General features: G+C 36.6%; 1 protein-coding gene across 1 annotated transcript in view; it reads right to left on the bottom strand.

Annotated features, from left to right (window-relative positions):
* Positions 1–26,991, bottom strand: part of OPRM1 (opioid receptor mu 1) — an 84,944-nt gene that overhangs the window by 42,181 nt on the left and 15,772 nt on the right. The window contains exon 2 of the mRNA XM_057737765.1: positions 5,762–6,114. Within this exon, the coding sequence (XP_057593748.1) occupies positions 5,762–6,114 (353 nt within the window). The remainder of the gene's footprint in view (positions 1–5,761; positions 6,115–26,991) is intronic.

Raw genomic sequence — 26,991 nt, 5'->3', positions numbered from 1 at the left:
GCATGTGTCTTTTTGAATTATGGTGTTCTCTGGGTATATGCCCAGCAGTGGGATTGCTGGGTCATAAGGTAACTCTATTTTTAGTTTTGCAAGGAACCTCCATACTGTTCTCCATAGTGGCTGTATCAATTTACATTCACACCAACAGTGCAAGAGCATTCCCTTTTCTCCACACCCTCTCCAGCATTTACTGTTTGTAGATTTTCTGATGATGCCCATTCTAACCGGTGTGAGGTGATACCTCATTGTCGTTTTGATTTGCATTTCTCTAATAATTAGTGATGTTGAGCAGCTTTTCATATGCCTCTTGGCCATCTGTATGTCTTCTTTGGAGAAATGCCTATTGAGGTCTTCTGCCCATTTTTTGATTGGGTTGTTTATTTTTTTGATATTGAGCTGGATGAACTGTTTATATATTTCAGAGATTAATCCTTTGTTGATTCATTTGCAAATATTTTCTCCCATTCTGAGGGTTGTCTTTTCGTCTTGCTTATAGTTTCCTTTGCTGTGCTGAAGCTTTGAAGATTCATTAGGTCCCACTTATTTATTTTTGTTTTTATTTCCATTATTCTAGGGGGTGGATAAAAAAAGATCTTGCTGTTATTTATGTTGAAGAGTGTTCTTATGCTTTCCTCTAGGAGTTTTATAGCGTCTGGCCTTACATTTAGGTCTTTAATCCATTTGGAGTTTATTTTTGTGTATTGTGTTAAGGAGTGTTCTAATTTCATTCTTTTACATGTAGCTGTCTGGTTTTCCCAGCACCACTTATTGAAGCGGCTGCCTTTTCTCCATTGTATATCCTTGCCTCCTTTGTCATAGATTAGTTGACCGTAGTTTATCTCTGGGCTTTCTATTCTGTTCTATTGATCTATATTTCTGTTTTTGTGTCAGTACCATACTGTCTTGATCACTGTAGCCTTGTAGTGTAGCCTTGTAGTATAACCTGAAGTCAGGAAGCCTGATTCCACCAACTCGATCTTTCCTTCTCAAGATTGCTTTGGCTATTCGAGGTCTTTTGTGTTTCCACACAAATCGTAAAATTTCTTGTTCTTGTTCTGTGAAAAATGCCATTGGTAATTTGATTGGGATTGCATTGAATCTGTAAATTGTTTTTGGTAGCATAGTCATTTTCACAACGTGGATTCTTCCAATCCAAGAACATGGTATGTCCCTCCATCTGTTTGTGTCATCTTTGATTTCTTTCATTAGTGTCTTATAGTTTTCTGAGTACAGGTTTTTAACCTCCTTAGTTAGGTTTATTCCTAGGTATTTTATTCTTTTTGTTGCAATGGTGAATGGGATTGTTTCCTTAATTTCTCTTTCTGACCTTCATTGTTGGTGTATAGAAACGCAAGAGATTTCTGTGTGTTAATTTTGTATCCTGCAACTTTACCGAATTCATTGATTATCTCAAGTAGTTTTCTGGTGGCATCTTTAGGATTTTCTATGTATAATATCATGTCATCTGTGAACAGTGACAGTTTTACTTTTTCTTTTCCAATTTGGATTCCTTTTATTTATTTCTCTTCTCTGATTGCTGTGGCAAGGACTTCCAAAACTATGTTGAATAGTAGTGGCGAGAGTGGACATCCTTGTCTTGTTCCTGATCTTAGAGGGAATGCTTTCAGTTTTTCACCATTGAGAAGTGTGTTTGCTGTGGATTTGTCATATATGGCCTTTGTTATATTGAGGTAGGTTCCCTCTATGTCCACCTTCTGGAGAGTTTTTATCATAAATGGGTGTTGAATTTTGTCAAAAGCTTTTTCTGCATCTATTGAGATGATCATGTGATTTTTATCCTTCAATTTGTTAATATGGTGTATCACATTGATTGATTTGCATATATTGAAGAATCCTTGCATTCCAGGGATAAACCAACTTGATCATGGTGTATGATCCTTTTAATGTGTTGTTGGATTCTGTTGGCTAGTATTTTGTTGAGGATTTTTGCATCTAAATTCATCAGTGATATTGGTCTGTAATTTTCTTTTTTTGTAGTATTTTTGTCTGGTTTTGGTATCAGGGTGATGGAAGCCTCATAAAATGAGTTTGGGAGTGTCACTTCCTCTGCAGTTTTTTGGAAGAGTTTGAGAAGGATGTGTGTTAGCTCGTCCCTAAATGTTTGATAAAATTCACCTGTGAATCCATCTGGTCCTGGCCTTTTGTTTGTTGGAGATTTTTAATCACAGTTTCAATTTCATTACTCGTGATTGGTCTGTTCATATTTTCTATTTCTTCCTGATTCAGTCTTGGAATGCTATACCTTCTAAGAATCTGTCTATTTCATCCAGGTTGTCCAATTTATTGGCATATAGTTGCTTGTAGTAGTTTCTTATGGTGCTTTTTATTTCTGTGGTGTCTGTTGTAACCTCTCCTGATTCATTTCTAATTTTATTGATTTGAGTCCTCTCCGTCTTTTTCTTGATGAATCTTGCTAGAGGTTTATTGATTTTATGTATCTTCTCAAAGAACCAGCTTTTAGTTTTATTGATTTTTGCTCTTGTTTTCTGTGTTTCTATTTCATTTATTTCTGCTCTGATCTTTATGATTTCTCTCCATCTACTAACTTTGGGTTTTGTTTGCTCTTCTTTCTCTAATTTCTATAGGTGTAAGGTTAGATTGTTTATTTGGGATCTTTCTTGTTTCTTGAGGTAGGATTGTATTGCTATAAACTTCCCTCTTAGAATTGCTTTTGCTGGATCCCATGGGTTTTGGATCATTGTGTTTTCATTGTCATTTGTCTCTAGGTATTTTTTGATTTCCTATTTGATTTCTTCAGTGATCTGTTGGTTATTTAGTAGCTTATTGTTTAGCCTCCATGTGTTTGTGTTTTTTACAGTTTTTCCCCTGTAATTGATTTCTAATCTCATAGCGTTGTGGTTGGAAAAGATGCTTGATATGATTTCAATTTTCTTGAATTTACCAAGGCTTGATTTGTGACCCAAAATGTGATCTATCCTGGAACATGTTCCGTGTGCACTTGAGAAGAACATGTAATCTGCTATTTTTGGATATAATGTCCTATAGGTATCAATTAAATCAAGCTGATTTATTGTGTCATTTAAAGCTTGTGTTTCCTTATCAATTTTCTGTGTGAATAATCTGCCCATTGGTGTAAGTGGGGTGTTAAAGTCCCTGTCTATTATTGTGTTACTGTCAATTTGCTCTTTCATAGTTGTTAGCATTTGCCTTATGTATTGAGGTGCTCCTATAATGGGTGCATATATACTTATAATTGTTATCTCTTTTTCTTGGATTGATCCCTTAATCTTTACGTAGTGTCCTTTCTTGTCCTTTGTAACATTTTTTATTTTAAAGTCTATTTTATCTGGTATGAATATTGTTACTCCAGCTTTCTTTTGATTTCCATTTGCATGGAATATCTTTTTCCATCCCCTCACTTTCCATCTGTATGTGTCCCTAGGTCTGAAGGGGGTCTCTTGGAGACAGCATATATATGGGTCTTGTTTTTGTATGCATTCAGCCAGTCTGTGTCTTTTGGTTGGTGCATTTAGTCTATTTACATTCAAGGTAATTATCGATATGTATGTTCCTATTACCATGTTCTTAATTGCTTTGTTTTTGTTTTTGTAGGTCCTTTTTTTCTCTTAAGTTTCCCACTTAGAGAAGTTCCTTTAGCATTTGTTGTAGTGCTGGTTTTGTGGTGCTGAATTCTCTTAGTTGTTGCTTGTCTGTAAAGCTTTTGATTTCTCCCTCAAATTTGAATGAGATCCTTGCTGGGTAGCGTATTCTTGGTTGTAGGGTCTTCCCTTTCATCACTTGAAATATATCATGCCACTCCCTTCTGGCTTGCAGAGTTTCTGCTGAGAAATCAGCTGTGAACCTTATGGGAGTTCCCTTGTATGTTATTTGTCATTTTTCCCTTGTTGCTTTTAATAACTTTTCTCTGACTTTAATTTTTGTCAGTTTGACTACTATATGTCTTGGCATGTTTCTCCTTGGGTTTATCCTGCCTGGGACTCTCTGCACTTCCTGGACTTGGGTAGCTATTTCCTTTCCCATGGTAGGGAAGTTTTCAACTATAATCTCTTCCAATATCTTCGCAGGTCCTTTCTCTCTCTCTTCTCCTTCTGGGACCCTATAATGCGAATGTTGATGTGTTTAACATTGTCCCAGAGGTCTCTCAGGCTGTCTTCAGCTCTTTTCATTCTTTTTTCTTTATTCTTTTCTGCATCAGTGATGATCACCATTCTGTCTTCCAGGTCACTTATTCGCCCTTCTGCCTCAGTTCATCTGCTATTGGTTCCTTCCAGTGCATTGTTCATTTCAGTTATTGTGTTGCATATCTCTGTTTGTTTGCTCTTTAATTCTTCTAGGTCTTTGGTAAACTTTTCTTGCAACTTCTCAATCTTTGCATCCAATCTTTTTTCAAAGTCCTGGAGCATCTTCACCATCATTATTCTGAATTCTTTTTCTGGAAGGGTGCTTGTCTCCTCTTCATTTAGTTGTTTTTCTGAGGTTTTAACCTGTCCCTTCATCTGGTACAAAGTCTTCTGCCTTTTCATTTTCTCTATCTTTCTGTGGCTGTGGTTTTCAGTTCCACAAGATGAAATACTGCTGATACTGCTTGATTCTGTCTGCCCTCTTGTGGAGGAAGCTGTCTAGGAGGCTCGTGTATGCTTCCTGATGGGAGGGACTGATGGTGGGTAGGGCTGGGTGGGTGGAGCTCTGTAAGACTGTAATCTGCTTGTCTGCCAATGGGTGGGGCTGTTTTCCCACCTTCTTGGTTGTTTGGCCTGAGGCTACCTAGCACTGGAGCTTACAGGCTCTTCGGTGGGGCTAATGGTGGACTCTGGGAGGGTTCACGCCAAGAAGCACTTCCCAGAACCCCTGCTGCCAGTGCCCCTGTCTTCTCAGTGAGCCACAGCTGCCCCCCCCCCACCTCTGCAGGCAACCTTCCAACACCAGCAGGTAGGTCTGGTTCAGTCTCCTATGGGGTCACTGCTCCTTCCCCCTGGGTCCTGGTGAGCACAGTTTTTTGTATGACCTCCAAGAGTGGAGTCTCTGTTTCCCCAGTCCTGTGAAGGTCTTGCAATCAAATTCTACTGGATTTCAAAGTCTGATTCCTGCCCCTGTTACTGGACTCCCAGGTTGGGAAGCCTGACGTGGGACTCAGAACCCTCACTTTAGTGGGTGGACTTCTGTGGTATAACTGTTCTCCAGCTTGTGAGTCACCCACCCAGCATTTATGAGATTTGATTTTAATGCGATTGTGCCCCTCCTACTGTCTCACTGCGCTTCTCCTTTGTCTCTGGATGTGGGGTGTCTTTTTGGTGAGTTCCAGTGTCTTTCTGTCGATTATTGTTCAGCAGTTAGTTGTAATTCTGGTGCTCTTGCAAGAGGGAGTGAGTACACGTCCTCCTACTCTGCCATCTTCTAATTTCTGTATCGCCACTTGAGATTTTAAAAGAAGCCTCCACTTAATGTTCTTTGGGTTTAAGCTCTAATTACTCTTGAAAGAGCTTTGTTCTTATTTCCCCATCATTTTGATGAAATAAGTCCAGAGAATTCAGGAACCAATAGATTATGGTTTATCTTTTCTTTAAAATGTTTACTGGACTTAAAATTATAGGGGAAAATTCCTATTTCAAAATATTCAAAAGTATTTTGCTAAAAGGAATCATTAACATTTCACTTTGACTACGGCACTGGACCACTCCATAAATTCTACTTGGCTCAAGACTTCACCAACATTTCTATCTATATACTCTCCATCCCTCAGGCCTGCAGCCTTACTCACCTTGCCGGTACTTTGTTGTTGCCATGAACATCACAGGCAGACCAATGGCTGAAGAGAGGATCCAGTTGCAGATGTTGACGATCTTGGCATTGCGGGGAGTGCGGAAATCCAGGGCCTTGACGGGATGGCAGACTGCAATGTAGCGATCAACACTCATCGTGCAGAGGGTGAATATGCTGGTGAACATGTTATAGTAATCTATGGAGATCACAATCTTGCAGAGGATGGTTCCAAATGGCCATGTTCCCATTAGGTAATTGACACTCTGGAAGGGCAGGGTACTGGTTGCTAGGGCATCTGCCAGAGCAAGGTTGAAAATATAGATATTGGTGGCAGTCTTCATTTTGGTATATCTAGGAGATGAAGGAAGAACAGTGGCAGAGTCAGACAAAAATAAACCCATCAGTGTGAAATACAGTTAAGCTTTCAATAAAAAACCAAAACCTAAAAAACAAAAAACAAAACCAAACCCCTCCAAAACCAAGGCCAAAACAATTGCTAGGATTAGTGGAAAGCATTTGAGATTAGATACAGAGGATCTCTTTCATACTACTAGATTGGCCATTTGTAACCATGTGCCTATGGGCTAAATATATAATTTCTCTACCTATCAGTTTTATTATCTGTAAAATGGTTATAATAATTGCCGCCATACTGATTTATTGGCTTATTTGCTTTTTTAAAAAATGTGCCAGGTGTAATAGACCCAGGGAGCACTCAGTCAGGTACCCAGACACAGGGTAATGGTACATTTTAATTCGAATACATAAGAGAAAAATTTCAGATATATAGTTAAAATTATGAACCAATGTAATTGTGCAAGAGTGTATGTATATGTACATGAATACACATACACATGAACACACAAATATACAAGCTATTATGGGCCATAGAGATGTGGAAAAGGGAATAGTAGGGGTAAGACAAGGAAAGAATGAAGACATCTTGGGAGTGCAGTTGCACAAGTTTAATCTTACAGTTGGTAGGAGTAGGTCATTCAAGATAGAGACAAAGCCGGAACAAAAGCTTAAAGTTGAAAAGGCATGATGTGTGTGTTTGGCACTGAAAGAGTAAAAATGCCACCAGGAATGACAATGAATCTGATGGGGAGGAATTTGGAGGCCAGTTCATAGAGGGACTTATATACCATGGTAAGAAAATTAGACTTTATCCACTCTGTGATGGGGAAGCTAAGGTTGTCTTTCTTGTTTTTATTATTTAATAACTTTATGGGGGCATATAGTAAAAGTGTACAATTTGCTTTACATACACACTTTTGAAACCATCACCATAACCAAGGGCAGGGATTGGCTTTCACACTAATTTAAGATGCACCTGATTATGTAAATAGTTCTATTGGTACACACTCACACCCATTTAATTACTTCTCATCTATAACTGTTTTGATGATACAATGGCAGAGTTGAGTATTTGCCACAGAGACTATATGGCTTGCACAGCCTAAAATATTTACTATCTGGCCCTTTACAGCAAAAAATGCCAACTCTTGATCAAGATAATGAACCTGTCAATTACTCCCCAAAGTTTCCTTGTGCAGCTCTTTAATCTTTCTATCTTGTCCCTCCTATCCCTGACCCCACTCCTACTGTTCTGTAGGTAATCACTGATCTCTATATGCTTTCTGTGATTACAGATTAGTTTGCATTTTCTAGAATTTTATGTAAATAGAATCATCCAATGTGTATTGTTTTTTTGTCTAGCTTCTTTTGGTCAGCACAATTATTTTGAGATTTATTCATGTTGTTGCATGCATCAATAATTCATTCTTTTTATTGTCAAGTGGTATTCCACTGTATGGATATGCCGTAACACGTTTATCCACTCATCTATTAATGGGAATTGGGTTGCACCCACTTTTTAGGTATTACAAATTAGCTGTTATGAACATTTTTGTACAAATATTTGCATGGTCATATGTTTATCTCTGGGATAAGTATTTAGAAGTCTTATATGTCTTCAAAGCTGCAGAAATTAGAATGACCAAGTAGAAGAGATGAACAGGTAAGGTGAGATAATAAATTATATCTGATTGCAAGAAGAATACCTTGCAAATATATTGTCAAACTGTCAAATATTTTTGACACTCCACATCTATTTGCTCTACTGTTGGTAACAGGACCTCAATTTCACTCTGAAGAACCACTCATTTCCCACTCTCAGTCAATGTGCTTTGCAATGGGCTCTATTACTAGCTCAAGGCATAAAGATTTAAAGTGAATGCTCAGCTTTGGTCTCAAGTTTAAACTAGAGCCAGTGAGATTTTGGGGGGACTTCCAGGGAAAGAGTATATTATTTTTAAATAATCAAACCTGAGAGGATATAAGGTATGTAGTTGTTGTAAGAGCCTGTGTGAAAGCGGGTTTAACCTAGAGCATCTGGAACTGAGAGAGAGAGAGAGACCCATACCTAAAGCCAGGTCTTCCTTGGACTTTTTATTTACATGGTGTAATAAATTCTTTTCAAACTTCAGCTTGTGTTAATTGTTTTTCAGTCACAAGAAATTAAGAGTCTAACTCATTCAGTCCAATGGCTGTTGGTTGGAGGGGATAGTATTATAGGCTCATTTTTAAGCATCTTAATTCTATGTTCCAGGAAAGTTTTTTTGTTTGTTTGTTTTTTGTTTTTTGTTTTTTGTTTCAATAAGCACCAGGAAGCCGAAATTATAAAGGAGGATTCAAGGACCTCCAGGGCCAATAGGCTCAAATTATTTCTCAAGCTCCAAAATTCTGATAATCTAGTCTGCTATAATCATAGAACTTACATCACTTCCAGAAAGGCTCCCCATTTCCAGATTTGGGGTCTTTTGACTTCCTTTAGAAGTTTCACTTCCTTAAAGGATGTAAAAGGGAAAAGGTAGAGAAAGCCTTTGAACTTGAGGAGATAAACCAATTTGATTTTAGTGAGGACTCTAAGTATAGTAAACATAAAAAGGTAATTTAGGTAAAATCCTTCAAAGTACAGAAACAAACAAAGAAACAAAAATTAAAAACATGACTTTTAAGATGTTAGGAAAACTCATCTTGATGCTCAAGAAGTTTTAAAATTTTTGATGCTGTTTATGAGCAGAAATTTCTCCCTCAAAGCAGAATCTTCAAAACCTCCAAAAACTTTGTTAGCTACACCATAGATTCTAGACCTGAATGATGTAAAGGCACACTGGACCACATTAGTCACCTTCCCAGCCAGCAGACCTTACATTTCACATCTTATCTTTAGTAGAATGTTTTATGTTAAATAATCAGGTTCCTTAGTGTCAGTTTATGACTCATCATACTTCTAACCTTTCCTTAGGCTCATCTTAGCACTAGGTACTTATTGATGTATGATTTTTTCAGTAAAAAAAAAAATCCTTTCCTTCTTCAGAATGAGATGTTTGTGAAACAAAATTAGGTTAGGATTCCACATCACAAAAGGAAAAGTGAATGTTTATTTATAAAATCTATTGCAATTGGCATTTTAGAGGAATAATGCTGTTTAATTTTCTCCATTTATCCAAAAAACTTTCCTCTAAAGATAGCCAGTATGCTTATCCCAATTACTCACACTTTGAATCACAGCAACATACAAAAGAGGGTTCAGCAGTTTCTGAACTAAGTGGAAGAGAATTATACAAGACTAAAGGTTTGGGAACTCCACTTGCCTCTAGCATATCTCCAAAGGCTTCAATCTGAAGGGACAGCCTGATCAGAAAAGAAGTCACGCTCTCCAGGAAACATGAGCTTTTCATTCTGTTCTGTTCTGATGTGGTGGTATGAACATTGCCCCAGGTAAGTTACGTGAAGGATCAGAGTCACACTACAAGTTATAGGAGTATACGAACCAGAGTTCGCAAGTGTGCCAAAGAGGTGAGCCGAAAGAGGGATTACCTTTGTGTCCAGTTTACCTGGGTGGGTCTGAGTAGAACTCCTGGATATCAGCACATAATCCTTTTTCCATCCTTTGTACCTATTACTTCTTAGAGTGTCATAGATGAGTTTAGTAGCAAAATGGGCAAAACAAACTGGGAGGGATAGGTGACACGTTCTCAGAGTGTGTCACCTGGACAACAGGCCCTCCTGCTGTTGACTGTTTCTGCTGTGCCCACTGAATTGGGTCTACCCCTCTAGGCAGTGGGCCAGGCTACTTTTCCCTTTCTAGTCATTCCATGGAAATTTTCCTAGTGTGTATTTTTTTTTACAATAAAAATTAATCTGTATTTTTATGACCTAACAACCAGAAAATACATCTACATTCCACTCCCTACCCACCGCTTTCCCCCTTTGGTGTCCATATGTTTATTCTCTGCATCTGTGTCTCTTTTTGAGAAAAACGGTATAGGTGAACCTAGAATGCATTTTTAAAAATTTGTTCTAAATGGTCAAGTACCTTATTTGCTATACAATTCAAATAAGTTACAATGTAATTACTTTTTTCAAAATACGGTCTTCTCAGGACCTTCAATGCTTGACCTACTAGAGTGATTGTATGGAGCTTCTAGATGCTGTGTTGGGGAAGAGGCAACATGAAGCCCATTTTGTTGGCAGCTAACCTATTCTCCTGTGCTCCATAGATACCTTTTGTTTGTAAGTGCCCTTCCTTTTTTGCAGTTATAATTCCTATTTATCTTCTGACCCATTCTTTATGCCATTTCCCCAACGAATACCAGTTACCAAAACATCACTGAGTTTTGACCAACTTATGCTAAGTGATGCCACACTGAATAAATTACTCTTGTATACCCTATGGGATGGGCTCTGTAAACCTTTTGTTGTTGTTCTTATATTTTGTTTTTGAGTTAATGCTTGAACTGTGATGACCCTATCTCTGTTCAGAAATAAAACTGACCAAGGATGCTTGAAAAGAGGAAGAACATATTCCAGAATCCAGCTTATCAGTTTTGTACCCCATCAGTGCTTCACGTTGCTCTTTATTTTAGGAGCTAACAATAGAACCAGTTGGAATGTACAGAAGATTTTCGCCTCTTTTTGTGCTGATTTTCTGCCCTTTGATGTTTTGCCAAATGGAGTTTTTTTTCTTTTCTTCTTTTTCTTTTGCTAATATCAGTGACAAAGAAAGATGTCTAACTCAAGGATTCAATAAACCCTTTATATGTTCGGCATTGTGCTTGGAAAGATACCTTTTTCACATCTGTCATGACTTTTATGTCCACTTACCCTCACATAGAGAAATTCACATTTTTGATGGAGAAAAAACATCTTTAGAGTGTCATTTTTTAATACTCATGATTAATTGGATAAATCCAATGAAATAAATGTACTTGGCCTACATTTCAGGCTATTATTTAGATGAAGCAAGTGGACATATGAGTACTCACCTGGATCTATCTCTCTTTATTATCCATTCCATTCTGTTGTCTCAGGAAGATGTGTGTGTGTGTGTGTGTGTGTGTGTGTGTGTGTGTGTGTGTGTGTGAGAGAGAGAGTGAGAGAGAGAGAGGTTGAAAACAACCAAAACCTATGATACATTCTCATTAGATATTAACACAGAAAGAGACCATGTATTAGTTTATTATTTTCTGTTATGTCCTCAACTAATTTAGTGAAAGGAACAAGGGATTTCTCACTTTGCTATAAGATATTCTAAAACATTTCATTTACATTTATTTCAAAGTGGTTTTATGTGTTGAGTGACCAAATTTCCAAAGAGATTATACCAGCAAAAGGAGAGAGTAGTATTCTCAGACCTCTGAGCCTCGCAGACAGGAAACTGACTATTTGCAATTTGCCTCAGAAGAGAAGACAGAGAGAGGTTTCCAGGAAATTAAGCAGAGAGGCACCTCCTTCCACAGGTCAACTGCCTCTTTCTGACTCTGTGTCACTGGAGTGTAAGAACCATCAGCATCTTTTTGGTTGAGTGGTACTCTCTTTTCATACACACCCACCTTTTTTGTTTTGTTTTGTTATCTATATTACTACTTTCTTCCTACTCCATGTCCCATTAATGACAATTCATGAAAAAAATAGCCTTCACATGGAACAAAGACAAAAATCTGCTTTCCTGAAGCAATGGATGAACTTTATAAATAGAAAATATGAAACGAATAATCGATTGAATTTTTAGTTGATTTACATTTGGTGCTAGTAAAAATCAAAGTAACATGTGTGGCTCCTTTTAATAATTGCATAGAATTCTAAAGGCACTAGAATCTAATATACTTCTGTGGTACTGAGTCTCCTGCTAATCTCATCATTTCATTCTCTTTTGGCTTCTGATTTGTCTATTTTCTTCTTTGTTTTTCTTATTTTATTGCATATATTTTTGTAAGGCTCTTCAAATCCTCTTGTTAGAATTGGGAACTGAGGTGAAGGATGGGGAGAGAACAGGGCCACACATCAATGCAGAAGGAAGGAAATGAAAGGAGAAACTCTTCCATTATGGCCAAGAGACTTTGCTTAACATTTTTTTTTGTTTGTTTTGTTTTTTGCATTATACCTTTTGCAAGAGCTTGTTTCCCGCTTTATTTGATTTCTGAAAATTTTACTTCAGGATATTTATCTTATCAGAAGCTTATATGAAAAAAATAATGTTTTTTTTCTTGATTCCTGTATTCTGTGATAAATAACATTTATGCATTATAGAAAAATATTACCATGCTCAATCCTCTATGTATGTAAACCATTATAATTGGATGAAATATTCTTATCTGTGGTTTCAGATTTTTGTTTCTTGAAATGTAGATTTTTATCTCTTTAGACCAAGTTACTTCAAAAACAGCATTAGAACATCTACCTCAGTCTTTTGCTTCATAAATAACAATGTTTTATTTTTATTCTCAAGGCCCGGCTTTTAAAATTTAGAAATACCCTAGCTTTCAAATTTGGGAGTTCTAAGAGAAAAGGAAATTTATTTTAAGATCTGAAAGTTTTGAACATAAATAATAATCAAATGTGCATTACCACTAACATCTCATAATGATACATCCCTAGGTATTTCTTTAATATTGAAGGATGACAAGGGAAAACTTCAAAATATAATACAACTATTCTATCAATGTCAGCATTAGAAAATTGCTTTTGAAGAAGCTTAAGCATATACTGTAGATTATAAATTTTTAGAGGGCATAGACTATCAGTAGAATTATTATCTACTGCACTTAGTGCAACAAATGTAAGATTTCATCTATACTTCCGGTGATGATTTTGTGCATATAATCACTCAATACAAGTATAATGTGAAAGATGAGTATAATTGAATTATCCATTCAACACAGAACCCAGCATAAGATAGCACCTGTAAATGGAACTGAAATAGAGGAAGAAGGATTTGGATTATTTTATTTTTTTATGGTAAGATGAAACAAAGTTTTTTTAGGGAACCAGTCTCTTTTGAAGTAAAAGTGAACAGGCAATATTCCTTTTTGCCTTGTCATTTTTTTGTCAAATTAAAAAGAACTTTGGTCATAGAAGTTCATGGAATGATGAGAAGTAAGATCTGAAAGGGGCTTTGAAGACCACACTGTCTGAGCACCTTCTTTTATGGTGGAAGAAACTAAACACAGAGACATGTACAAATGTTTGAGACCTTTTCCCCCCATTTCCCTAGGCTCCATTTAAAACTGAAATGTACCTTCTGTGCTGTAACTGCATTGTGTATATTTCTGGATGTGCATTGCTGATATACTCAGCCCACTGTGTAGCTTAAGCTAGGTAGGCGTGCAAAGCTTTTTAATCTTCTTTTCAAAGATGCCCATGTTGGGGGTATCCTGGACATGATTGAGATGTTTTCTCATTATATTGAATGTTGCAACAGAATCATATTTTTTAAAGGAGAACTGTTTCCTCCATTTTCTTTGCTTTACTCTCTCACAGTCCATGATTTAAACCTATCCGTTCTATGTAGTTGACTCACAACGTGTCTCTCAATTTCCATTCCTACATTTCCAACTCTCTTTGGGATATCTGTAATCTGCTGTTGGCTTTTCAAATGTGATACTTCCCAAAGCGTGCTTATTCTTGCTTCCTTACCACCACCACCACCACCATCACCATCATCACAAATCAGTAACAGCAGAACAGTCAATAGCATCGTTGAAGAAGGTGTGACAAATGGAGAGTTGAGATAATTAGGAAGAAAAACGTGAATTACATTTTTAGAAATAGGGAGTAAAGGAGAAAGGGTGAAATATGACTCCCAAATCCTAGCATAGAAGATGGTAATATCATTGTTTAACAGAGAAAGAAGAGAGGAAGAGCAGATTTGGTGCTGATAGACAGTTCAATTTTGAGTGTAGTATGTTATGGGACAAAAGAAAAATGACCCTTAAGTACCTGAATATATGTTTGCAGTTCAGCCGAAGCAATTTGTGTATGTCATCAGCCTCTAGATGGTAATTCCAATCATGCAAGTGGATGAGACTGCCTTTTTGTATGATGCAAAATGTGAAGAATGTTGAAGTCAGAGAAGAGAAAAGTTACATAAAGGGCCAGAAAAGAAGAGAGGGAGAGAACAAGGGAAAGACTGAGAGAGAGGGTGTGAATATGTTATACATGATGCATCAGAATGTGAACAGGAGAGAAATGAGTTTTAAAACATCAGAGCCAGGAGCTATTCTGTGGAAAACTCTTCTAATCTCCTGACATACATTTTTGTAAATGGGGGATTTGATTTTTATCAATATCCAACAAAGTAGTTCTTTTCTATCACGACTATATTTGATTATACAATGTAAAATGCAATTATTCATAGATTATAACACTGATGGCAATTGTTTGAAATAGAATTTATCAAAATTCTTGCTTTCGAAAGCACAAGTTTGTAGCAGTACCACAGCGATAACTATATCTATATGTGAACTCATATATTTTAATATATGAGATCACATCTTACTTATATGATACATATTTTCCTTGCAAAGCTTATAGCTCATACAGGAAAAAATTTGATGGAAATTTCCCCACATTTGACAATCTTAAAATTTTACATTACAATCCCAATATAAATTTGTAGAATGGAAAGACATTTTTCTATAGTCTTAATAAATATAAATAATTTTGATCAACTATGCTAGAGGAAAAATTAAATTATTTTCCTACTTTCCTATAGAAAATGATAATGGAAAATTGCTGTTAGAAAACTTAAAAATATCTACCAATCTATGAATGATATATAATATTGTCATTTCAATTAACATTTTACTAATTACTCTAGAGATTGAAAATAATTTTATGTATTTCTTGATCAATTATATTGCCTCTTCTATAGTTTGTTTTTATTTTTTGCCCATTTTTTGGATCATAGTTTTCTTATTGACTTGTCAGAGATTAAAATGTATACTGTAGCTATTTCTTCTCATACTGCTACTGTTTAACTTTATTCACCATGTTTTGCTGTTCCTAAAACTATCAAATTTTAACCTTGGTGGTGTATATATGTGGGTGTATGTGCCCATTTTTCATAAAGGCTTTTCTTATTATGAAGTTATTAAAATTTCTGAAATTTCCTTTTAATTATTTAAAAATATAGATTTTTCAGAAAGTATTTTTAATCTAAAAAATATGATGCATGTTTATTGTAAAAATAAATAATACAGGAAAGCACAAAGAAAAGAAAACCTGGAACTCTACCACCTGGAGATAGCATTTTGACCAACATCCTTCTAAACATCTTCTTATACATAAGAAGACTAACGTTCATTAATACTGGCTACTGGCTTGGCACTGAACTAAGTAAGTTTACAAAATTTTCATCATCCCCATATTATAGATGAGCAAACTAAGCCTCAGAGATCAGCTACCTTAAACAAAGTTGTAAAGCCCTGAAGTGACAGAACTGGTATTACACCAGGTCTGTTCACTGCTCCATGCTGTCTCCCTCTAATGTGCAGAAATTCACAGAGGCAGGATTTGAGTCTTGCTACTCTTCCAAGCCCAACACATAAGAGACGCTCAAAGATGCTTATTTTATTTGGTTATCTAAAAATATATTTAATCTTTATCAAAGAAACTCCTGAACATAATTTCATCCTTGTGATAAAAAATGCCAATTCCTCTTCTCCCACCTCATTCCTACTGCTCGTGGGGTCATTTTCAGTATTTGTAACATTATCTAAGTCTTTACTTCATGCTTCTAGTGTATGTTGAGAGAGTAACCTCTGAAGTATCGACTTTGGCTTGCCATTACAAGGGATTTTGCTCACTTTATTCCTTCTGCCTTCTTCTTTACTCCAGTGGTGTTGATGGAAAATTCTGATTTCATTCCCTTACAATGAATTATTTCCCTTCTCTTTTTTGCAGTTTTATCTCTTTTATGTTCTTGAATCTCATTAATATATGATGAGAATTTTTTTAAGACTGATTGTGCTTGGCACTCAGAGAACCCCTCCAGTGTGAAGTCTCATCACTTTTTTTTTTTTTTAGTTATGGGAAATGTGGGGCTATTATTTCTTCAGATAGTGGCTCTCTTCCATTCCCTCTGTTGTTTACTTTGAATAGATGGCTTTTCTCTGTCTACGCTTCTGGTATCTCATTTATTTTTTCATCCTTTCCATTTTCACCTCATTTACTACATTCTTCCAGCTCACGAACATGCTCTTGACCTTCCCTCTTTTCGTGCCACCCGTAGAATATTGAGTGCCAAATATTGTGGTTATTATTTTCAGAATTTCAAATTTGTTTCCTCATGTAACAAACACTTATATGTTGACTATTGCTCTGAGTGCTTTACATTTGTTAAATAATTAGGTAGCGTGTTATGATTATCTCCATTATACAGATGAGCAAACTAAGGCACCGACTGGTTAGGTAATTCACCCTAGGAACCCCTGACTGGCAATTGTTGGAGCCAGGATTTGAACTTATGTTATTTGGGTCCTTAGCTGCTATGCTTTGCTTGTTAATAACCATCTCTTATTATTTCATAATGGCTTCTTCTTGTTTCATGGAAACAATATTTTCTTTCATCTCTCTGAAGATATTAACTATAACTTATTTTAAAGCCCTTATCTGATTACTTTTTAATTGTGTTTCCTCAAGTGTACATTCTTCTATTTGCTGTGTACCCTCTCCTGTCTCTTTCATGGTGTAGCCACTGATTAACAATATGACGACCATTGATTTTGGGTTGACCCTTGAAGTTAATATTCCTTGGTAGACTGTTCACTGATGGGACAGGAGTTGGAATTAGCTCTGAGGCTTGTGTACCATACTGTTTTCAATAAGAATGGATGATGGGATGGGCCTGAGGTCAACAGGGTACACTGCTGGCTACCTTCTAATCCTCCAGAGTTCTCCTGGTCTCTGGGTGCAGCCTAGTATCTCTGTGCCAAGCACTGAACCAGTTTTCAAATGGAACCCATGTGGCCTTCACCACTGTGGACATCCAGTGCACTATGGAACCCCCGGGGGGGCCTCCCTAACCTGAGGCTCATAATGTCTATTTTCTGTCTCAGGCGTTTTTTGTTTTTTTTTCTTTTTTTTAGCATTTCAGTTTATCTGAAGTGAAAGAACCCCCTTTCTTCTGAATTTCTAATTCAACAGTAAAGTCATCAGTAAGTCTATCACTATTGATCTCTCTCTGCTGCATCATTCACTCTTTTCAAAAGAAGGAGCTGACCCTGTATCTAGTTTACGCATTTGGTTTTAAAGATTTAGTTATGTACAGCTCTACCCCTTCTTCTATCTCTTTCTGAGATTCAGCTGCTCAAAGGAAACATATGTTACATCCCACTATTCCCGATTCCAAATTTTAAAGGGGCTGGTTCCCTTACGGGGAGGTTGTCAGTGGCCCAGGCCTGTGGGTTAGTGTATTTCATTCTGGGATTATAATTAAAAAGCTATTATTACTGCCCGACTATGTCACCTTAGCAGAGTATTTATCAGTAATAAAGCTGATATTTTTTCTCTGCTGTTTCATTTTGCATTATCTCTCCGTTGGTTCAAACATCAGCAGAGAAAGTAGGAGTGACATTTAATAAGACTGTTTAGGCATTCATTATTGCCTACCAAGAATTTCTCTATCATTTTCAAAAATTTATGTATAACTTTTCATTAATTTATTGATTTAATTTGTGTTCTTTTAAAAAATAATTTCTGGAAGATGTTCTAGAGTTTAGGGGCTGGAAGTAAAGTCTTGTGCCGGTTCTCAATCATCCTGAAAATGAAAGATAGTTTTGTATTCACTTTTAGCTTGAGTATTCAATAACGGCAAATCTTGTGCTGTGAATGAACTTGAGAATAAATTTCAACATTTTGCATGCTTGCACCTAAAATCTTAGTGTTATGTAACATGCGTGGATTATATTAGTATTATCTGTTTTGTTTTGTTTTGTTTTGTTTTGTTTTGTCGTTTTGTCTGTAAGCTTGTGGAGTATAGGGACCAGGCTCAATCTGTACTCTGCTATGTGCTTGCCTGAAAAACAGGATCAATTCTCCTGACCCTGCTGCCCACATTTATACAATTTCTTTAAATACGAAATTCCTGTTCATCTCACGTTCTTAAAGCATTCCCTATCCCATAAGAATAAATCATCCCTCCCATCCCATGTCATCTTTTCATTCCCACATTGATCCCCATTTTTATCCCTCCCCTCTTGCCAGAGGAGAAGAGGGGATGACATGTAAAATTGGTGAAGTTGAGTAATAGTTAGAGAAAAAAGCCCCTAAAAGCTCCCTTTCAGGGAGCAAGTCTAGTAGTTAACAGCCAGGTTGTGCTATTCCTTTGTGGAACATAATTCTACAGAATATCAACCTCAGATGAGGACTCTTCATGACCATAATGCAACAAGACAAAAACAAGTGGACTCTATAACCATGTCCGATCAGAGATAAAACCAAAATCACCCATAACCATGAATATACCAAACATCTCCCCTTCTTGGTTAACATTAAATGACTGCTGTTTTTTATTCGATGACAACTCTAACCCTACTCTGTTAATTTGGCCTCCTAGATAAAAAAAACAAAAAACAAAAACAAAAACAAACTTTTATGCCAATGTGTCAAATTCCTCTTGCATTGAAACAGTGCCATATCTAGACAGACCCCGTGCTTCCTTGGATCCTCTTTTAAATTACCAAACATAAATTTAAAATTCCTGTGACGTTCTGTCTCCCTTGTTGCAGCAAACTTAATAAATCGAATTTCGTTTGCCTCCAGGTGTATTGCTGGTGGCTTTTGGCTGGTGAGCACTGATAATGGAGGGACCAGCAGCAGCAGGCCAATAGCAACCAGCATTTGGGGGAAAGCATTAGGAATCTTCCAGTGATGTCCACAGATGGTTACAGGCCACTTAGAGGACATGGTAGCTACAACAGCTGCCTGCACCACTGGAATATTGGCAAATACATTCACCCGATGTCTATCTGTGGAAGGCAGAATCCATTCTAGGTGGAACTAGGGGCTGTGAAAGCTTACACTGGATGCTGCCTCATCTTTTTCTTAGGGCTGCATCCCTCTTTCAGAGCCTACAACCGTATGCTGCAACCTTAGTTTCATCCTCAGCTGCATCCTCATCATGCCCCAGGTCAACTCCCCTCACCTATTATGCATTTCAACCCTTCAAATACTGTGAAATGTGCATCTTTAGGTCTAGAAACCATCAAAGCAAAGACCTGCTTGCTCAAATGTAGTCATCTGGTTTATATTTATCGTGCTAATTTTCAATATCTATTAGAGATATTTTGAATTTTAAAATAACTATCTGATGTTCCCTTAATTCAAATCTTAAATGTTAGGAGATTAAAGATCAAAAATCTTACCTTTCAAGGCAGGACCATCCATTTGTGGCAATTCTCCAGTCATACCAATTGTTTAATTAATCTTAAGAGCAAGGCCAACACTATTAAGATGATATGGACCCACACAGCAGTGCGTAACTGAAAACTACCCTGATTTTGTTAATTTTCTCCTAATTTGGCTTCTTAATCATGTTAGGAGTAAAACACTCCAGCATGGTTTAGTAGGAAGAATATCGTATTTGGAAGTACAATACGTAGGTCTGAGTGCTATGTCTTGTGACCTTGGCCAAGTGGCTGAGCTTCAATTTCCACAACTGTAAACAGGTAATTATATTACCATTAAAATTACCATTAAAACAATTTAATGATGATGGTGATAGATCCTATTTTTTGAGTGTTACAACTATAGCCAACATTTACTGAATGCTTACTCTGTGTTAGGTATTGCTATATGCAGTTTACTTGAATTTTCTTATTTAATCTTTGTAACAGACTTATAAGTTGTACGTTGTCACTTCTTTTGTAGATGAATAAATCAATTTTTATGGAGGTTAAATAACTTATTTAAGAGTAATAGTGGCAGAGCCAGAATTGAAATCCTTATCTGTGTGTTATAGTTTATGCTCTTTGCTGTTACATTACACTGCTACAATATGCACCATGTAATACATGCTCTCTGTATGATAAATAATAACCTTTATGAAGTGCAGTAAGGTTTACAAACACATATATACATTTGTGTAAACTGATGGTCACAAAAATCCTATTAGTGGCTAAAACAACTCTGATTATTATCCCTCTTTTAAGGAGAAGTGAGGCTTAGAACAGTTGTCAGGGACAAAAATGTTTAACATTGTAAATTTGAAATACTTGGGTGTTTGTTGCTATGCAAGCAAAATGCCTAGATAGTTTGGATTTTTTATTGTGTGTGTGTGTGTGTCTTGATAGACACATTAGCAGCATTTAATGTTAGCACAACATGTTGGAGAGAATTATACATTAGGATATTGTGTAGGGAGTTGAAGTTAGAATGTTCTCATTGCTCCTGAGTTTTGCAACAGAGATTTAATTAAGATCCATGAAGACTTAATTTCAAATTCCATTTGTCAGAACTGTTGATGAGCAGTTCCCTGTTTATGCCTTTTAATGTGTCATAGCACCTGCTAATATCTAAATATTTTGGCATTCAATTAATTCCTGCAACAGTAGCTGTCCAAAATCTTTTAGGACCAACTGAAGGAAAAACAAAGGTAATGCAATTAGTGCCTGTAGATCTTGGCTTATATAAAATCATGTACTTATAATAACTGTTTTCCATCCAAGAATTATATAATCCTTTATAACTTAACTATCATGTTGACCTGGGATTTTTCTAGGAAACAGAAAGCAATTTGTTGAGATTTTTAAAGAAGTATTTTCAGGCATAGAGATATTTTGGAAGGTATTTTTGCTTCCCCTGTGGAGAATTCAACAGCAATTTTTAGGAGAAAATATGATTCATGAATAAACCAGTAATTTGGCAAAGTGAGTAAGTCCCATTAACTTTTAAAATTTGAAATTTTAGGCTTATGGTGCAATAAGGATTATTAAATCAACATAGAATTGTCTTCCAATTTGGAATGGAATCACTTGGCACTTACAACATTTTTAGTCACAAATTAATGTATGTAACAGTATTTTTAATAGGAAAACTGCAAACATGACCTTGATTTATATTTTAGCGAAAAGACTCTCTAGTGCAATATTTTTTACCTTTCAGCATCATCTATTACTTTTGAAATTTTCTCCCCTTTTATTTTCATATTATTAATTGTGTTTTTCCTCATCATACCATTGCACATCCATTTTTTTAGAATCTGAGGAGTATAAAAAGTAAAATACAAATCACCATAAGCTTAGTAGGTAGAAAGAAACTTTGATAACATTTTATGTTTAATACGTTAACTCTGTGATCAAAGTTATATATTTCACATTTCTCCTAGCTTAATAATTATATTGGACTTTATGTATGAAATAGAACATCTTAAGAATTATAGGCATGTTTTTAGTTTTCATAAATACTTTTATATTTTCCTAATGACTTTTTTTCATCATAAAACCCTCTGTGTCAACACTGAGTCAATATATATTTATTTAACGTCTTCTTTATTTTTGCCAGCTACTGTGCTGGGTAGTGATTCTCAACTGAGACAGCCTCGGAGGACCCTTCAGTCTGGTGAGAGACCAGAACCAAGTGTTTCCAAACAGTATGTTAGGTATTATGGCAAGGTAGTGGGTGATATGGCAATGCTGAAAGAAGTACTTAACCTGTATTGAGGTTTCAGGAAAGTTGCAATTATTCAACATTTGTTTCAACACATGGAGAGTGTCTGTGGAAGCATTACATTTGCTTCTCCGAGTCATATGCCTGGCTCAGGCTGTGAAGGATTTTGTCTCTGATGGTGGCAGGAAGGGATTAGTAGAACAATAACCCCAAATACATCTATCTATTGTCTGTTCTCCAGAAATAAATGTAAATCTAGTTTCTCCAATTAGTCTATCATGTATCTGTTTTCCAGAAACAAACACAAACCTCTGTGAAATACATTTAAATTGGCAAATTTTACTACCAGTTTACTGATAGTGAATAATTGTCAAATTTTACCAGTTTATTTTCAGCTCTGTGAAGTAGGACTTCTTTTTCTCAGCCTAACATTCATACTTTTAAATGTCTGTGAAATGGTTGGTCCATAGTAGGGGCTAGAAAATTTCCTTTACTCACTGGGGTGACCTTTCATGTGACACATCTCTAAGATGGATCTGGAGTCCTTAGTCACACGTTATCTTGGGATTTCTCTCTTTCCACATCCTGGGAAGAACCCCACTCCTGTTGTTCTCCTGATATTAGGGCTATTGTCACCTCACCTCTCTTCTCCTAGGGAGGCATATACCCATTGATTTTTCAGGGAGAAAAAAAATCTCTCCACTGAGAATTCTTCTCCCAATGTCTATCAGTTTTCAGTTTATTATGTTGATGCAAGAAGCAAAATTCCATGTACTGTTGATCTCCCCAGAGATTTCATGTTCTCTAATCTGCTTCTAAAGCATGGAATGTGAAATGAACTGGGATAGAGTCTATGGGAAGAATTTGGTATGGAAGATGACTAGGATAGGTTTCCACACTTTTCCCAAGTGACTCCATAAACATTTGAGAAGCAGAGAAAGTTATAGGTGAGAGCCATGAGTGAGAAGGGAGGATGTTTAGTACTTTTAGGCATCTGTTTACCTTTCTTAGGTGCTCTAGAGTAACTCTGACATGTCTGGTTTCTTTCACATGGCAGTAATTCCAACTGACTTGCAACTAGCTTGTCTGTCTGGTGTTTTGCTCAATAGAGACAGAGGCGTGCAGTAGGATGCTTCTCTTTGAATTTAATTGGGCAGATGATTTAGCAAAAATCTTGAGTAAAAGTGTATCTTTTCTTCCAGATTGACTCTTCTCAGATTCTTCCAGAATTAATTCTTCCAGATCATTTTTCTCAGTCACTATTATCTCCTCATAACCCCTCTGCTGTTTGGACTCCTGGGGACAGTGAGGTTGAAGAAGCAAAAGGCAGGGACCCCACGGATTCAGGTTCTTGTCTCGACTTGAATGCGGAAAATATTTTTGCTCACTAATTAAACAAAAGCTACCCATTTTATAAGAATTTTACTTTTGAGAATTCCAAGTTTCTTCCAACTATTCACCCTAGAGAAACAATGTTCTAAAAGTTCTTATTTTCACAAACCAGAAATGGGGCACTGAAACACAGAGGGCTGAAATAAATATAGCATTAGCATAACAGTATAATCAGTATAATTCAGTGTACTGAAACATTTCAGCTACATTATATCCTATTACCATTTGTTACTCTGTTAAATTCAGGGATAGGAGAATGTTAGAAAAAAAAATAGTCTCATCCTCCAAGAGCTTACAATTTTCCAAATTGGAAATTTCAGTTTTTTCAAAAATGTATAAAAAGATCACTGAAATGAAGAGAAATATGAAAGTGGCCTGGTGCTTGGCTGAATAATAGATCCAGAAAGCCTGGTTTGATCTGTCATTCTCAGCACTTAGTTTGGCACACTGGTCTCCTGATCAGTTTGTTGATGTGAATTATTAGCATATGCTGGTCACAGCATAAAATTATGCTGCTGGGGATAAAGCATAAGAGTACCTTTATATCGCAATTGAGTTTTTGTAGTTAGAAGTCCCACAAATAATTAATGGATTTTATTTTTTCCAGATTGAAGGGAGGACTCAGTTAGAGACCTGAATCCAGTTAGCCCGGAGACGCAAGTTTAATTCAAAATGTCACAACCTAATATGAAGGAAAAACTCCAGATTTTGACCTATCAAAGGATACGTTTCCTATTTTCTCTATTCTCATTTCAATGGGAGCACAGCCTATCAATAAAGAAAAAGTCAAGAACAGGTTGTCCATTTGGGAACACTCGCAGGATGTATGATATGTAAGGTAAGATAACAGGCTAATCAGCTGTCCTAGTGAAGCCTCAATAACTAGCTTGAAAATTACTCCTTGATGCAGGTAAACGTAGTAGTTCTGAAAGACCTTAAGGTTCAGGGCCATATAGATCTCGATTCAAATCTTAGTTCTATCACTTATTAGCTGGACAAATTTGGGCTTATTACTCAAATTTTCTGAGTTCTATTTCCTTCATCTGTAAAACTTGGAAGACATTGGTGTCTTCCTTAAATGGTTGGTGTAAAGATGAAAAAAATTTAAAATTATAGTATATTTAAGGATTTTTGGTATGGTGTCTAATTTGTAGAAACTTTCAAGAAATGTTAGCTAAGGTGGTGATGATGATGCCTCTCCTGGGTTTCAAATTTAATGCGGCAGATGCTATTCCCTGATAAGACACAGCTTAAATGCTTATACTTGTAAAAGTGTTACTTTTGTTTTGCATATATTTATTTTTTAGTATGCTTTCTCATGTGTGCTAAAGATGCTAGGTTGTTCTAAAAACACAGCTATCTTCCTTGACCAATTATCTCCCCCAACCAATGATTTGATTTGTTAAACTCCACCTCTTTATCTATTTTTAACTAGAATGTTGACCAATATATTATGTTTCAAATATCAGCTTAACATCAAACAACTGTGTGGACAAAATACCTCAGCTACATCAAAGCATGGTTTCTATTATTGTTCCAGAAGAGTAACGTTTTTGGTAAAGGACTTGTATCTTTATGTAAAATATGTTTTAAAAGGCAATTAAAGGGCTTCCTAGGTGGAGCAGTGGTTAAGAATCCACCTGCCAAAGCAGGGGACTTGGGTTTGATCCCTGCTCCAGTAAGATCCCACATGCCGCAGAGCAACTAAGCCTGCGTGCCACAACTAGTGAGGCTGTGCTTTAGAGCCCGTGAGCCACAACTATTGAGCCCACGTGCTGCAACTACTGAAGCCCATGCGCCTAGAGCCTGTGCTCCGCAACAAGAGAAGCCACTACAATGAGGAGCCTGTGCACCACAGCGAAGAGTAGCCCCCACTCACTGCAACTAAAGAAAGCCCACGCGCAGCAAAAAAAGAGCCAACACAGCCAATAAAATAAGTAAATAAATAAATAAATTTATTAAAAAAAGGCAATTAAAGTAAGAGTGTGTAGATGGACATGTAATTCATTCATTCATATGCTCATATTTTTGAATTTCTAAAGTGTTGAGAAAATAGTACTCTTGCGGTAGTGATCATTGGCATGGTTTATGTGTTTTAATATATGCTTTGTGGCATTGACTCATGTATTAATGTACCAGTGTCTTTTGTGGAAATGTGACATATTTGCTTATAGGTAGGAAACTTCTACTTTTTTCAGAGTAATGATCCTTTTTCAAAAGATGGTATCGATTTCTTTCTTGATACTTGTGCCCTAAATTACACAAAATGGATAGTAATTTTAAAGAACAGAAGTTTAGGGTCTGACTTCTAACTTGAGCTTTCTGCTGCCTGTGTTTATGTATGACAGAGTATTCAGAAATAAAATGGACATTGTTTCAGTGCAGTGGCAAACTAATGAACATCCTACAAGAGTGGTTCTTAAGATTTTCTTCCTGTGAATCCCGTTCATTCCAGACTCTACAATTCCATTACATTATCTTTAGTATTTGCGGAATGTTTATAATATTTACATTGAGAAATACATATAAATCCTGGTCAACAGGATTCTGTTTCATTGTTCTATGAAAATTAACCAAGGTCCTCTTCACTCACTTTTTTCTATCTTGTCTCTGATACATAAATAATACCTTGACAGCAACATGTAAAAGAATGAAATTAGAACACTTCCTAACACCATACACAAAAATAAACTCCAAATGGATTAAAGACCTACATATAAGGCCAGACACTATCAAACTCCTAGAGGAAAACATAGGCAGAACACTCTATGACATACATCAAAGCAACATCCTTTTGGACCCACCTCCTAGAATCATGGAAATAAAATCAAGAATAAACGAATGGGACCTCATGAAACTTAAAAGCTTTTGCACAGCAAAAGAAACCATAAACAAGACTAAAAGGCAACCCTCAGAATGGGAAAAAATAATTGCCTATGAAACAACGGACAAAGGATTAACCTCCAAAATATACAAGCAGCTCATGCAGCTTCATACCAAAAAAGCAAATAACCCAATCCACAAATGGGCAGAAGACCTAAATAGACATTTCTCCAAAGAAGACATACAGATGGCCAACAAACACATGAAAAGATGCTCAACATCACTCATCATCAGAGAAATGCAAGTCAAAGCCACAATGAGGTATCACCTCACACCAATCAGAATGGCCATCATCACAAAGTCTGGAAACAACAAATGTTGGAGAGGGTGTGGAGAAAAGGGAACTCTCCTGCACTGTTGGTGGGACTGTAAGTTGGTACAGCCACTATGGAAAACAATTTGGAGGTTCCTTAAAAAACTACAAATAGAACTACCATATGATCCAGTCATCCCACTCCTGGGCATATACCCAAAGAAAACCATAATCCCAAAAGAAACTTGTACCATAATGTTTATTGCAGCACTCTTTACAATAGCCAGGACATGGAAGCAACCTAAATGCCCATCAACAAATGAATGGATACAGAAGATGTGGCATATATATACAATGGAATATTACTCAGCTATAAAAAGGGATGAGATGGAGCTATATGTAATGAGGTGGATAGAACTACAATCTGTCATACAGAGTGAAGTAAGTCAGAAACAGAAAGACAAATATTGTATGCTAACTCACATATACGGAATCTAAAAATGGTACTGATGAACTCAGTGACAAGAACAGGGAAGCAGATACAGGGAATGGACTGGAGAACTCGAGGTATGGGAGGGGGCGGGGGGTGAAGGGGAAACTGAGAAGAAGCGGGAGAGTAGTACAGACATATATATACTACCAACTGTAAAATAGTCAGTGGGAAGTTGTTGTATAACAAAGGGAGTCCAACTCGAGGATGGAAGATGCCTTAGAGGACTGGGGTAGGGAGGGTGGGGGGGAATCGA

Source organism: Hippopotamus amphibius, chromosome 6 (genome assembly GCF_030028045.1).
Source record: "Hippopotamus amphibius kiboko isolate mHipAmp2 chromosome 6, mHipAmp2.hap2, whole genome shotgun sequence".
NCBI lineage: Eukaryota > Metazoa > Chordata > Mammalia > Artiodactyla > Hippopotamidae > Hippopotamus > Hippopotamus amphibius.
The sequence above is the reverse complement of the archived record's forward strand: the minus strand, read 5'-3'. Positions and strand labels throughout refer to the sequence as shown.